Raw genomic sequence first — 15,121 nt, forward strand, 5'->3', positions numbered from 1 at the left:
TTTTTTTTTTTTTTTTTTTTTTAAGTTTTAGTTTTATTTGTTTAAAAAGAAGACAGTGATATTGCATTGGCAAATTCCCCATAGAAACAAAGAATGGAACAAAAGAATAATAAAGGCACCTCAACTTTTCCTCATTTATGTAGGACAGTCTTATAATATGCATCCAGATATCCTCCAATCACACAAGCTGAAAATTGTTCCACTTTACTGCAGTTCTGTAACCATATGGGAACCAATCCTGTCTGTGTTCTGTGCACATCCAAAATTCCTGCTGAATGACCCGACGTGGGAGCGAGTTACCAGTGACCCAGGGCTGGGGCGGCAGGAGGGTGCAGTGGGGGGGGGGGGTGAGAGCCCAGGGCTGGGGTGGGGGGCAGCCAAAAATTTTTTTGCTTGGGGCAGCAAAAAACCTAGAGTCGGCCCTGGCTGTGCATCCCTCTCCGGCTGTGGCCAGGGCTTGGCAGGAGCTTCAGTCAGAGCTGCACATCCCTGTCCCGCAGTTGCGGCCAGCTCTGCAGCGTGGGCTGTGTGCCCCCCATGGCTGCACCCCCCCGGAGCCAAGCTCGGCCTGTCAGTCCCCCCATGGGACTCCAGTCCTCCCCCCTATCTAGCCCTGCTCCCTGGTTATTTTTAGCAAAGTCACGAACAGGTCATGGGCTCCATGAATTTTTGTTTATTGCCCATGATCTGTCCCTGACTTTTACTAAAAATAACCATGACAAAATCTTAGCCTTAGTTATCATAGCTTCAGATAGTAATTAAAAACACTATAAGCTGAACTCTACAGACTCCTCGGGTTGCATCAGAGTCACCTTTAGATCTAACGTTTCCTGGAACTGGCCGGTACACAATTTCAGTCTTCATCTCAAATTAGCACAGCCTCGGGGCTGCTCTAAATTGTGCAGGCTTGTACTAGTCCCCTAAAGGCCACTACAGTGGGTGGGGATCACCAGGAACTGATGCGTGCTCTGGTCACATTCATATCTCCCCCAAGATGGGAGTGGTTTGAGGAGATGTAATGGCTCTTTAAGAAGTGAGCAAATAATTCATAATAATTAATATAGCCAGTGAATTAAACTCTTTTCTGTTCATGAAGTATCCATGAATGGGCTGCAATTTTTAGTCTGTTTGCTGAATGAATGTTTTGTGCAAATATATTGCAACCTATGGATTTCTCACAATTCACAAACTGTTCACTGTGAATGTTGCTTCAAATATTTGATATTTGTCAGTCCCATTCAATTGTTTTGACTGAATACACACATTATTTGGAGTCTGAATTTTAAAGATGGTTAGCATCTGCATCTCCCATTGACTTCGTTTGGAGTTGCTGATGCTCAGAACCTTTGAAAACTAGCCCTTGGTAAAATGTGTTCCTTGATAGGATAGCATAGCTCTTAAAATCAGGTTTCCAATGTGAATACTTACGATTACAATTCAGAATTCACTTTCCACATACATTTTGCAATATCTGATTAACATATTGTTTTAAGTTGGAAACTTTGTTTGCTAGAGAATGCAATTCCAAAAGGGTATTGTGTATGAACACAATCAATGTGAAATTGTTTAAAATTTTGATGTAATATTTGTGGATGGGGGTTTTGGCACTATTCATCCTGCATTCACAGTGTGTTGGGAAGAATGATGTCTACCAATCATAAACTAAGTAGTGTAAAGGCTGTTCAGATGTTAGAGTCCTATGCCAGCTGATGCTGGGACTTGCCTTCTAAATCCTTCAATTATTCTGTAACAAGCTACAAATCATTTGGATTTGGACTCCTTGGCTCACTGGTCAGCTGGGGCATCTATTCTATGAGTATGAAAATAATTTGCATCTTGCACAACACTAAAATATATCATGTCATCAACCTAAGTCAATAAAAAAAGCATTGAGAGACTGCAGTTATCCAACATAAACATTTGCTATGAATGTCAAGTAGGACCAGAAAAGAATACTTACTGCTGGAAGAACAAGAGTTCCAAAGGAACCTAAATTAAGAAGGGAAGAGAAAAATAAAATAAAGTTCTGCCAGCAAGCCTCATTTTATCAAAAACATCAACATTAAAAAAATTGTAGGTCTTAGTGACTTGCATCCTCAGCAACAATTAACTAACAATCCTCACAGAGCATTCACATTCCTGCAGTTCCTACCCCCGAGCCTGACCCGGAATAGGTGGCATTCCAGGCTGGGGAGAAGATGTGTCAGAGCTTGAAGGGGCAGGACTACAAAACCATGCACTGGCCAGTAAAGCAGCTCCTTGGGGGCCTATATCTACTATTGCAAGTTGGAGCAGCTTTGTGCCAAGGCAAGTTCAGGCCCTCGTAGGTCCCAGGACCAAGAGAGCAGAAAGGTGGCATGTAATCCCATCTCTTCTCTCCAGATGTTCTGACCACTGCTCTAGCACACCAACGGCTATGGGCCAATATTCTTTCTTCCAAATGCTTCACTCCTTTATTTAGTTCTTGTGTATCAGTTTGGAAAAAATTGAAAAACTGAACAGCTATTAGTAGGGACAGGCATAGGGTGGTCTAAGAGGCACAAAATCTCACTCTTGGTGTTGTGCCAAATGTGTAGTGCAGTTCATTAGTTCCATTATAAAAGTATTTTAAATGCTTTCTATACTGGTGAGCTCTCTCTTGGATAGAAGAATCGCCTCCAAGCATTTCATTCAACTGATCCCATAGTGAAACTAACTCACTATTCATCTTTTGCAAAGCTAAAAAGCTCTGTCCTAATAATGGCCTTAGATCATCAAAACTAATAAGACAGTGAGCTCCATGTAAGCTCGAAAGCTTGTCTCTCCCACCAACAGAAGTTGGTTCAATAAAAGATATTACATCACCCACCTTGTCTTTCTAACAAAAAGCAAATCAGAGAAACCAACAAATAAAAAACAAACTCCCCAAACTGAGGAGTTGACACATCTTGTCTACTAAAAAGAAAGCAAAGAAGCATGCCAGTTAAGGGCTAATACACAAAGGGAGGGAAAGGCAGGACAAGATTCCCACCCACACAAACTGTTAGGTAGCATCCCTCTCTAGCATCCAGGAATGCACTCAGTGGTACACCAACTTAAGGGGCCATGGCCAGCAGATCAGAGAGCAACATCAGCATCTAATGAGCATGCACCATGATCCTGCTCAGTGGAGCAGCAAAGTGACCCTTACAGAGCATCACCTTGGCCTGGATCCTGGGGAATCCTGCTCTGTCCTGCAGTGGCAGGATTCCTGTGGAAGAGGGTGCAGCAGGAATACCTCTCTGCACCCTCATTGATTCAGCCATTGGTTTGGACCTAAAGCAGTCACACAGGGCCGCCCAGAGGGGGGGCAAGTGGGGCAATTTGCCCCGGGCCCCGCAGGGGCCCCTACGAGAGTTTTTCGGGGCCCCTGGAGCGGGGTCCTTCACTCGCTCCGGGGGCCCAGGAAAACTCTCGTGGGGCCCGGGCCTCCGGAGCTTCTTCCGCTCCGGGTCTTCGGCGACAATTCGGAGGCAGGGGGGTCCTTCCGCTCCGGGACCCGCCGCCGAAGTGCCCTGAAGACCCATGGCAGGGGGTCCTTCCGCCCCAGGATCCACCGCCGAAGCGCCAGGTCTTTGGCGGCAATTTGGCGGCGGGGGCCCCCCACCGCCGAAGACCCCAGGCCCCCTGAATCCTCTGTGCAGCCCTGCAGTCACAGAGCTTATTGAATTCATCTGATGACAACAGAGCTCGCTATTCTCTCCCACATTATCATCATCATCTTGTAGTCTGATTACTGCATGGAAATACAGAAGATGATGGAAAGGACTGAGGTCCATCAGCGGCACTCCCTGTAACTTAATTATATGGCGCAGGCAAGTCTGAGGGAAATGAGTACAGTTTTGCTTTACATGATGTGAATAGAACTGGTGTTACCCGCACAAAATTTGTGTATGGCTTCATGAGCCATGGCATTAAGGGGTAGGCTGAGTCCCCAAGGATAACTATAGGCATTTCAGCATCCCCAACGGTTATTTTCTGGTCTGGGAAGTAAGTCCCTTGCTGCAGCCGTTTAAACAGAGTAGTGTTCCTGAAGACGCGAGCGTCATGAACCCTTCCTGGCCATCCCATGTTGATGTTGGTGAAACGTCCCTTGTGATCCACTAGTGCTTGCAGCATCATTGAAAAGTACCCCTTGTGGTTTACGTACTGGCTGCCCGGGTGCTCCGGTGCCAAGATAGGGATATGGGTTCCATCTATCGCCCCACCACAGTTAGGGAATCCCATTGCAGCAAAGCCATCCACTATGACCTGCACGTTTCCCAGAGTCACTACCTTTGGTAGCAGCAGCTCAGTGATTGCTTTGGCTACTTGCATCACAGCAGCCCCCACAGTAGATTTGCCCACTCCAAATTGATTCCCGACTAACCGGTACCTGTCTGGCGTTGCAAGCTTCCACAGGGCTATCGCCACTCGCTTCTCAACTGTGAGGGCTGCTCTCATCTTGGTATTCTGGCGCTTCAAGGCAGGGGAAAGCAAGTCACAAAGTTCCATGAAAGTGCCCTTACGCATGCGAAAGTTTTGCAGCCACTGGGAATCGTCCCACACCTGCAACACTATGCGGTCCCACCAGTCTGTGCTTGTTTCTCAGGCCCAGAATCGGCATTCCACGGCGTGAACAGCATGATCTCCAAAGCGCCGGAGCCCGCGGTTTGATAGAATTACATGTCCATGTCCTCATCACTCTTGTCACCGCGCAGCCGTAGCCTACTCCTCGTCGCCTGGTTTTGCAGGTTCTGGTTCAGCATAAACTGCACGATAACGCGCGAGGTGTTTACAATGTTCATGACTGCTGTCTTGAGCTGAGCAGGCTCCATGCTTGCCGCGGTATGGCATCTGCACTGTTCACCCAGGAAAAAGGCGCAAAACGGTTGTCTGCCATTGCTTTCCAGGAGGGAGGGGAGGATGTACCCAGAACCACCCGCGACAATGTTTTTGGCCCCATCAGGCATTGGGATCTCAACCCAGAATTCCAATGGGCGGAGGGGACTATGGGATAGCTACCCACAGTTCAACACTCCAGAAATCGACACTAGCCCCGTACATAGACGCACACCGCCAAATTAATGTGCTTAGTGTGGCCGCATACATTCGACTTTATACAATCTGTTTTCAAAAACCGGTTTCTGTAAAATCGGAATAATCCTGTAGTGTAGACATGAAAAGAAACATTTAACAAATATGACCTGAAGTGAAACACTGAGCTTCCAAAATGATTGGTGTTCGTATTGTCAGCCAGTACATGTATGTTGGGGTCTCCCTGAGACTCTTCCACTCAGTTCCCCAAGAACTCAGTTTGACTCCAGTCTCATCACTCAGTTTCCTTTATTTGGCATACAGCAAAGCTACTCTGAGCTGATTAGACTAAAGCATGAGGGGCCCGGGGATAGGGCATACCACATATCCAAAGTTACACAGCAAACCTCTCCCTTCCACTACATTTACACATCTCATTGCATTAACTATACACTGCATAACACATTTTGTGATTGGCTTAGTTACTTTGTAGGAACCGATCCCTGTACAGCATGCTCTGTACAGTTCTGCCTCTTATCTTACTAATCCATTTACTTATCTTAGCACAAATATTCCGTTTTCAGCCTGCTAATTAATTTACCCACTGTATTCCAAGAAATAAGGCCTCCCCCATGTTTAATTCAGTTAGCCTACATTCCTACAATGTGTTAGGCATAGTAAATACCACATTAATATAATATATATTACACCCCTAAAGTGTTGGGAAGTTATGCTAAATTAATGTATTATGCTCTTCCCACAATTCCGTTCACCATATCCCACTACACTTTGCAAAGCTGAAGTCAGCTTTGGCATTAGAATCATAGAAGTGAAGGACTGGAAGGAACCTTGAGAGGTCATCTAGTCCAGGAATGGAAGGAACACCTGGTCAAAAAGGGACCTTAGTGGCTCCAGTCGACACTGCCGACCAGGCCGTGAAAAGTCCAGATGGCAGCGCAGGAGGAGCACGGGGCTAGGGAAGGCTCCCAACCTGCCCTGGATCCGCGCTGCTCCCGGAAGCGGCTGCCAGGTCCCTGCAGCCCCTAGGCACTAGGGCAGCCAGGGACTGGGAGGCTCCACATGCTGCCCCTGCACCAAGTACTGCTCCCCGCAGCTCCCATTGGTCGGGAACCGCAACCAATGGGAGCTGCAAGGGGGAGGCGGTGCCTGTGGGCACAAAGGCAGCGCACACCACGCAGAGCCACCTGGCCGCCCATGCACCTAGAGGCTGAAGGGACCTGGCGGCTGCTTCCTCAGAGCCGCAGTAAGCGCTGCAGGGACCCTGCACCCCTCTGGACCCCAACCCCCTGGCCCAGCCCAGAGCTCCCTCCTGCACCCCAAATCCCTCATCCCTGGCCCCACCCCCAGCCGGAGCCCTCACACACACCCCACACCCCAACCCCCTTCCCCAGCCCGGAGCCCTCTCCTACACTCCAAACCCCTCATCCCCAGCCCCTCCCCAAAGCCTGCACCCCCAGCCCTGACCGACGGAGGGAAGGAGGATGGAGCGAGCAGGGCGGGGCCTCTGAGAAGGCGCGGGCCATGGGCGGGGCCTCAGAGAAGGGATGTGACAGGGGTGTTTGGTTTTGTGTGATTACAACGTTGGCAACCCCGCTCCGGTCCCCTGCATTCAAGGCAGGACTATGTAATAACTAGACCATTCCTGACAGTTGTATGTCTAACCTGTTCTTAAAAACGTCCAATGACAGCGATTCCACAACCTCCCTCAGCAATTTGTTCCAGTGCTTAACTACCCTGACAGTTAGGAAGTTTTTCCTAATGTCCATCCTAAACCTCCCTTGCTGCAGTTTAAGCTCATTGCTTCTTGTCTTATCGTCAGAGGTTAATGGGAACAATATTTCACCCTCCTCCTTGTAACAACCTTTTATGTACTTGAAAACTATCATGTCCCACCTCAGTCTTCTCTTCTCCAGACTAAATAAACCCATTTATTTCAAACTTTCCTCATAGCTCATTTTTTCTAGACCTTTTATCATTTTTGTTGCTCTCCTCTAGACTTTCTCCAATTTGTCCACATCTTTCCTGAAATGTGGCATCCAGAACTGGACACAATACTGAGGCCTTATCAGGAATACTAGTAGGAAACTTGTCAAATCAAAGATGCATGAATACTCTGTACCAAGTAGAGTTAGGAAGTACTTTTATGGCTCATCAACACTTGGAATGAAGTATTCAAAATGAGATATAGGAAAGGGATAGGAAGGTACCCAGGACAAAACTGGCACAAACTAATGGCTTAAACTTAAAGTTACATATAGGGGACTTATAGCTTGTAAACAAGAAATATAAACAAAAGTGGGTTTGAGCGTGTATCTTTGCAGTACACCTTTAGTGTAAGTTGAACGTACTGTGAGATAAGAATTGCTTCCCAGAAGGAGGGTATGTATGTCTCTTTTTCGTATTCTACTGTTTTGTATTTAGGCAATAAATTTGGCTAAACTTAGTTAGCTGGTCTCTTGAACATTCTAAATAACAAACCACAAGTGTAGTCCAGAAATTGGCTACACTTTTCAACAATAATGTTTAAGTTATTCAAAATATACAGCTTTTTAAAAAGTTCTAATTTTTTTTAAATCTCATTTGCTTATATGAAAATAATGAAATCAAAAAAAACTTTTCAGCTTTTGACTAAACAATTTGGTCTATTGGTTTATAATTCACTCTGCATTATTTATCTTTTTTACACCAAATCACAAGGGGATATAATAACAAGATTACTTCAGAGGACCAGGGATCTAACACAATCAAGTTGTTGGTCCAGATTCATTGCAGGCTCCTGGCAGCACAAACTCTACCAGGAATAACAACAAAACAGTGCAAACTACCTGTAATCCTTGGTCTGCCCAGAGACCCTGGAGTCAGACAATGTAACCCATAAAAATGGATGGGGCTGAAGAATGTGAGAGACACCAGGCAGTCTTCATTCTCAGGGTTTCTATGGAGCCCCAGATATGTATGTTAAAGCTGAACATCAGAGGTTGTACAATGGTACCTAGGGAATGAAGCTCTTCTTGGTTGCAGCTGCCTCATGGAATCTAAGAGTGCAACTTTGCAACCCCTACAGATGTGGGGTTAATCTGGGCCATATTTTCTGATTTTTTTTTCAACATACTGACAAAAAAGGAGAGCTTTAAACTACATGCGATCTATTCACCAAACAGAGAGGCAAAGGTATAAAAGGGCCCCTTAATCCTCTTTGTTTGATCTAGAGGTTATCTCCTATACGGTGTGTCCATTGCTACAGAAAGAGTAAAAACAGATACAAGAAAACCGGCAGTGTAAACATAAGTCATATATCTGAAGACTGGTCTACACTGGGAACTTACATTGGCATAGCTACATCTCTAAGGGGTGTGAAAAATCCACACCCCTGAGAGACGGAGCTATGTTGACCGAAACCCAGGTATAGCCAGTGCTCCCGCCTCTCGGGGAAGTGGATTACCTATGCTGACGGGAGAAACCCTTCTGTCGATGTACGTAGTGTCTACACTGAAGCACTACAGCGGTGCAACTGAAGTGCTGCAGCTGTGCTACTGCAGTGTTTTCAGTGTAGACAGATTCTAAGTTGTAACATTAACATTGTAGCATTCTAAAACCTAGTGTCCTCAAGGCTTCTACTCTCAGCCAGGTGCTAGCCACACAGACCTGCCCCACAGTGTTCCTTGTTTTTGATGTATGGTTGAGGAAGCCTGCATGAGGCTGTTTTCACTGACTTCACCACCTCAACCAAGCTTCATAATCATCATTGCTGTGTACCAGTATTAAATTGTTTGTTTAAAACTTATAGTGTGTGTGTATATAAAAATTTCCCTGGAACCTAACCCCCGCATATTTACATTAATTCTTATGAGGAAATTGGATTCGCTTAACATCATTTCGCTTAAAGTCACATTTTTCAGGAACATAACTTCAACATTAAGCGAGGAGTTACTGTAAAGACAATGGATTTCAAGAAGGCAGACTTTAGCAAACTCAGGGAGTTAAGTAGGTAAGATCCCGTGGGAAGCAAGTCTCAGGAGAAAAACATTTGAAGACAGTTGGCAGTTTTTCAAAGAGACATTATTAAGGGCACAAGAGCAAACTATCCCTCTGTGTAGGAAAGATAGGAAGTATGGCAAGAGACCACCCTGGCTTAACCAGAAGAATTTCAATGATCTAAAAATCAAAAAAGAGTCTTACAAAAAGTGGAAACTAGGTCAAATTACAAAGGATGAATATAAACAAATAATATAACTATTAGAAAGGCCAAGGCACAAAACGAGATCAAACTAGCTAGACACATAAAGGGTAACAAGAAAACATTCTACAAATACATTAGAAGCAAGAGGACATGGTAGGCCCGTTACTCAATGAGGGGTGAAAAGCAATAACAGAAAATGTGGAAATGACAGAAGTGCTAAATGACTTCTTTGTTTCAGTTTTCACCAAGAAAGTTGGTGGTGATTGGACGTCTAACATAGTGAATGCCAATGAAAATGAGGTAGGATCAGAGGCTAAAATAGGGAAAGAACAAGTTAAAAATTACTTAGACATGTTAGATTTCTCAAGTCACCAGGGCCTGATAAAATGCATCCTATATCAAGGAGGTAACTGAGGAGATATCTGAGCCATTAGTGATTATCTTTGAAAAGTCATGGAAGATGAGAGAGATTCCAGAAGACTGGAAAAGGGCAAATATCATGCCAATCTAGAAAAAGGGAAATAAGGACAACCCAAGAATTACAGACCACTCATCTTAACTTCTGTATCTGGAAAGCTAATGGAGCAAATAATTAAACAAACAATTTGCAAACATCTAGAAGATAATAAGGTGCTAAGTAACAGTCAGCATGGATTTGTCAAGAACAAATCATGTCAAACCAACCTGATAGCTTTCTTTGACAGGGTAACAAGCCTTGTGGATGGGGGGAAATGGTAGACTTGGTATATTTTGAATTTAGTAATGCTTTTTATACTGTCTCGCATGACCTTCTCATAAACAAACTAGGGAAATGCAACCTAGATGGAGCTACTATTAGGTGGGTGCAAAACTGGTTGGAAAACAGTTCCCAGAGAATAGTTATCAGTGGTTTACAGTCATGCTAGAAGGGCATAATGAGTGGGGCCCCGCAGGGATCAATTCTGGGTCCGGTTCTGTTCAATATCTTCATCAATGATTTAGATAATGGCATAAAGAGTACACATATAAAATTTGTGGATGATACCAAGCTGGGAGGGGTTGCAAGGGCTTTGGAGGATAGGATTGTAATTCAAAATGATCTGGAGAAATGGTCTGAAGTAAATAGGATGAAATTCAAAAAGGACAAATGCAAAGTACTCCACTTAGGAAGGAACAATCAGTTGCACACATACAAAATGGGAAATGACTGCCTAGGAAGGAGTACTGAGGAAAGGGATCCAGGGGTCATAGTGGTCCACAAGCTATGAGTCAAGAGTGTACAAATATAAGTCAGGAGTGTACATGCACACACATACAGTCTTACATCTTCCTACACTGTTCTTAGCAGGAGCAATGCCTGTTATTCAGACATCAGAGTAGGCTAAACCTCTATTAAGAAAAAAATTTAACTATCCCTGGAAACAATGTCTTTACATTTTCTAGATTTCTACTTTTTTCATTTCTGTATGTTTTCAAATGTAAGGCCCCTTCCTCATCTCATCCAACGTTGCAGTGGTTAGTCTAAAAAAGTAAATATTTACCTTATCAAGATACTGACCTTATTGCAATAAATTGAGATATCATCCTATTCCCATATCAACATTGCTTATGAAATATGAAAGGAATAAAATAATATTAAAAATGAATGATCTATACAGTAAGGGGAAAAATTCCATAATCAAAAATATTCTCTATGTTTTTGTTATGCACCCATCTGTCATGTGGGCCCTGTCACATAATATTTGAGGGCCTTGCAAATAATAGTGACATTGTCCCCACAACACCCAGTGAAGTACGGAAGTGTTGTCTGAATTTTTACAGATGAGGAACTGAGACACAGAGTGACTCTCCTAAGATTACAAAGAAAGTCTGTGGCAAAGCCAGGAATTGAAGCCAGCTCCTCCTGAGTCCTAGCCCATCATCTTAACCATAAAATTTTCCTCTCTTGACAGGCAATTTCTACTGAAAACCAAATTCTAATCTGTGCAAAATTCTGTTTAGTATCTAATCTTTTACTTAATTTGATTGAAGAAGGTCAGGTAATTGCAATGTGACCACAGAGTGATCATTTCTCGTTCCCAGCATAAATCAGTTAGAAAACAATGGGAATATGTGGGGAATTCAAAGAACACTGGTGCTAGTATTGATCCACTTTCATTACTTACTTCCGGATTTTTCTTCAATTAAGTTAGTGACAAATCTCTCACAGATTTCAATGGGAACAGGATCAGGCCCTTATGGACCTGTCTACACATTCAAATCTAAGCTGTTCATGGATTGTGTTATAAAACACTAGTCCCCATCTGTGTTATAAGAGGGTCTAGTCTTGACTTGTAATTGGGACCAAAACATGTTACTAAATTGTGATACACAGTTGTCTATAACATAATGCAGTAATATGTTTATAACACAGTTTAGTAATGTGTATTCAAGCAAGAGTATTCCACTTTATAGTATGGTTGGGAGATTATTTATGATAGGCTGTGATGGGGTGTACCAACCCTGCACTGGGCCTCCGGGGACGGACCAATCATTGTGGGCCCAGGTGGCCATGCCCTCTTTCCCCTGCTACGCATGCTCCAGGTGGAGAAGACAGATAAAAGGAGGCTGCCCAGCAGAGTTGGGGAGTGGGGGGGGGCAATGGAGGAGGAAGGACATACCATGCCCATTCCTGTGACGCTCCTGGCAGTAGAGCCCGAAGACTCGGACTACGCTCCAGGCGACTCACTGACTGCGGGTACTGCTGGGGAAGCCAACCTGCTGCCTGCTGAGGAAGCTGCTGCCTGTTCTATGTCCCAGCCCAGAGGGTGGGTAGTAAGGCCTATAGACTGTTGGTTTGTTTTGCCCCACCCAGGGGCCGTAGAATGATTGATATTTTGCCCTGCCCAGAGGGCTAATTCCCCCAGGGCAACTGCCTGCCCCAGCCAGGAGGCTGCAGGGCCATAGACTGGGGCTGCAATCTGCTTACTGCTTTGCCCCTCCAGGGGGCTAATTCCCCAAGTGTTGCTGCCTGCCCCACCTAGGAGACTGCAGGGATCTAGACTGGTTGTTCGTTTTGCCCCAGCCAAGAGGCTCCAGGGCTCCAGACTGTTTGTTTGTTTTGCCTGCCCAAAGACTATGAGCTATTTGTCTAAGTGACCCCGTCAGGGGCCGGGACCCACTTGGCCAAAATCACCCGCTTAACGGGGGGACCCCAACGATGGGGGTGCAACAACCCTGCACCGGGCTGACACAGTCACCCTAGCTCGACGCAGGGCACCCTGTCGCATAAGCATATTATTTTAGAAACACTGATAGACGTATTATAACATGATCCAACAAACACAATAAATTTGCCATGAAGGGCCATAAAAGTTAATAGATTAAAGATTTTTTCCCCTTTGTTATCAAAACTATGAAATATATATTTAATATATATTCTCTCCTCCCTTCTTTCAAAAGACCAATTACATGATTTTCACACGTCTGATTGCAGTAATCTAGGAAGCCCAATTTCTAAGGTCATGGTTGAACTCATCCTCCATTACAACGTTACAAAAAGCCTTGCGCATTCTCTTTATATACTAGATGGAAGTCCCGCTTTGAAAATAAAGTCATGCAATATTTTAGTACTTATATACATTTAAAGTCAAGACCTTGTTTGAGGGACCCTAATAATCTGGATGGACTGTTTGGAAACCAGACCATGAATCTGCCAAAAGAATGATTTTGATGTAACTAAATGTAAGTTAGTTAATGTAACTAAAACTAATCAAGGCACAGTATGCTTTAAATACCTATGTCAATACTTACTATTGTTATAAAGGTAATGATGTGATCCATAGACTTATGGTACTGAAACAGGCTCCATTCACTAGAGAAAGCAGTTGTAATACTGTATAATTGTTACTCAATTTATTTCTCGGGAGAATTAGTGTTATCAGACATAATATACACCTCTACCCCAATATAACGCGACCCGATATAACACGAATTTGGATACAACACGGTAAAGCAGTGCTCCGGGGGGGCGGAGCTGCGCACTCCGGTGGATCAAAGCAAGTTCGATATAACGTGGTTTCACCTATAACGCGGTAAGATTTTTTGGCTCCTGAGGACAGCGTTATATCGAGGTAGAGGTTTATTTCTGATTGATCTCAGTTAAATAGAATAATTCCACTAAAATACATTTCACATATTCTTACTCTTTTCATTTAGAAAGAAAGTGAAACATAGGAATTGCCACACTGGATCAGACCAGAAATGCATCTAATCCAGTATCCTATCTGACAGTACCTAGTACCAGATCTTTCAGAGGAAGATGTGAGAAACCCTGTAGTGGACAACTATAGAATAACCTGTCCAGAGGGAAAGTTTCTTCCTAATCTCCATGAGTTAGTGGTTGGCATGAGCTCTGAAGCAAGAGGTTTATATCCATTCATTTTTAAAATATTATCCTAAATAATGGGACTATGAATGTTCTTGTGATCCATATATAGGCATTCAATCATTTTACAAATCCTGCTAGGTTCTTGGGCTCAATATATATTGTAGCATTGAGTTCCATATTGTTTCTTTTATCAGTTTTAAATGTGTTGAATATCAATTTCATTGGGCATCTGCTTGTTCTTTGTTATGAACACTGAAAACACAACTTTATAAAACTGGTACCTCCTTCATAACAGCTGCATCCTGTGTGTATTGAGTCATATATGCTGATTTTAGTGACAAAAGTTTTTAGTACTTTTTTCCTATTAATTTATATCAATGAGAGAGAGAGAGAGAGAGAGAGAAATGGATAACATTTTCATGTACATCATCAACAGAATTGTTCACTAAATTCTATACAGTTACACCTGTGTAAACTTATTAAAGACAATGAGTTTGAAGCAGTGTCCCAAAGACATCATTTTAGAACAATGTTGTTGCATGGACCTAGCTAATGGCTTAATTTGGCCTGAAGAACCTTTATTACCAGTGGTGACCATGAGAAGGAAAAAAATTTAATTTGACTCTGAATTGTACTTGTTTCTTCTCCTTTCTGAAACATAAATTCAAGTCCTGAAGTCTTTACTCAGGCAAATCGGATTCTGATATCAATGGGAGTTTTGCCAGAAGTAAGTACTTAAGTATTGTGCTTCCTTATATTTCAAAAATTAAGTTTTCTCCTTACTGAGCTCCTGGACAAAATGAAAAAAACAATCAAACATTCACCCAAGTCCAATAAATATATATATTTTTTAAAAGATACAGCGTGAATTCTCCTGATTCTTTTTTTTTAAATGAAAAGACGTCTTCATGAGGTAAAACCAGAATAACTCAGCTGATCTGGAATGGGCAAAGGAAAAACCCCACCTAATGTATGCCACCCGTTCGAATTTAAACATGGGTTCAGCCAGATGACTCATAACCACAGGCCTTCTTGCAGAGAAACACATTCCAAAAGCCACATCTTCAAAAGCACCCAGGTTTTAATGGCAGCTGCTTATATGCATCTGTGGGTAGAATTTGGCCTCAAGCAACTTAGAAGTTCTCTCAGTGTTGTGTTTGTTCTACCTTTAGAGTGACAACCTTTTTTTCTTAATGTCTCTAGAGTTCTCATCAGCTGAAAAGTAGTTTATGCAGTTGCTGACACACAGATGCTCCCCAGGCCTCTTAGTTTTCACACAGAGGCTTCAGCAGTTCCAGGCAATAAGCAAATAAATATTTTTCTTCTCTTTGGCAACTGCCAAGCACAGCGTTTTAGCATTCTGGCCCACCTCACTACTGCTGGAAGCCTGCCATTCTCCTTGGTTGCCATATATGGGAGGAACTTCAGGGAGTCCTTCAAAGTACTTGACATGTGAGTGGGCAGCCTCTCTTCTGATTCACTAATATATTCCTCTCTCTCTCTCTCACCAACAGGAGTTGGTCTAGTAAAAGATATTA

General features: G+C 43.5%; 1 protein-coding gene across 1 annotated transcript in view; it reads right to left on the reverse strand.

The window, feature by feature from the left end:
• Window positions 1–15,121, reverse strand: part of CD109 (CD109 molecule) — a 123,997-nt gene that overhangs the window by 77,006 nt on the left and 31,870 nt on the right. The window contains exon 3 of the mRNA XM_026654616.2: window positions 1,961–1,989. Within this exon, the coding sequence (XP_026510401.1) occupies window positions 1,961–1,989 (29 nt within the window). The remainder of the gene's footprint in view (window positions 1–1,960; window positions 1,990–15,121) is intronic.

The sequence above is a fragment of the Terrapene carolina genome, unplaced genomic scaffold (assembly GCF_002925995.2).
Source record: "Terrapene carolina triunguis isolate 2854851 unplaced genomic scaffold, T_m_triunguis-2.0 Scaffold42, whole genome shotgun sequence".
NCBI lineage: Eukaryota > Metazoa > Chordata > Testudines > Emydidae > Terrapene > Terrapene triunguis.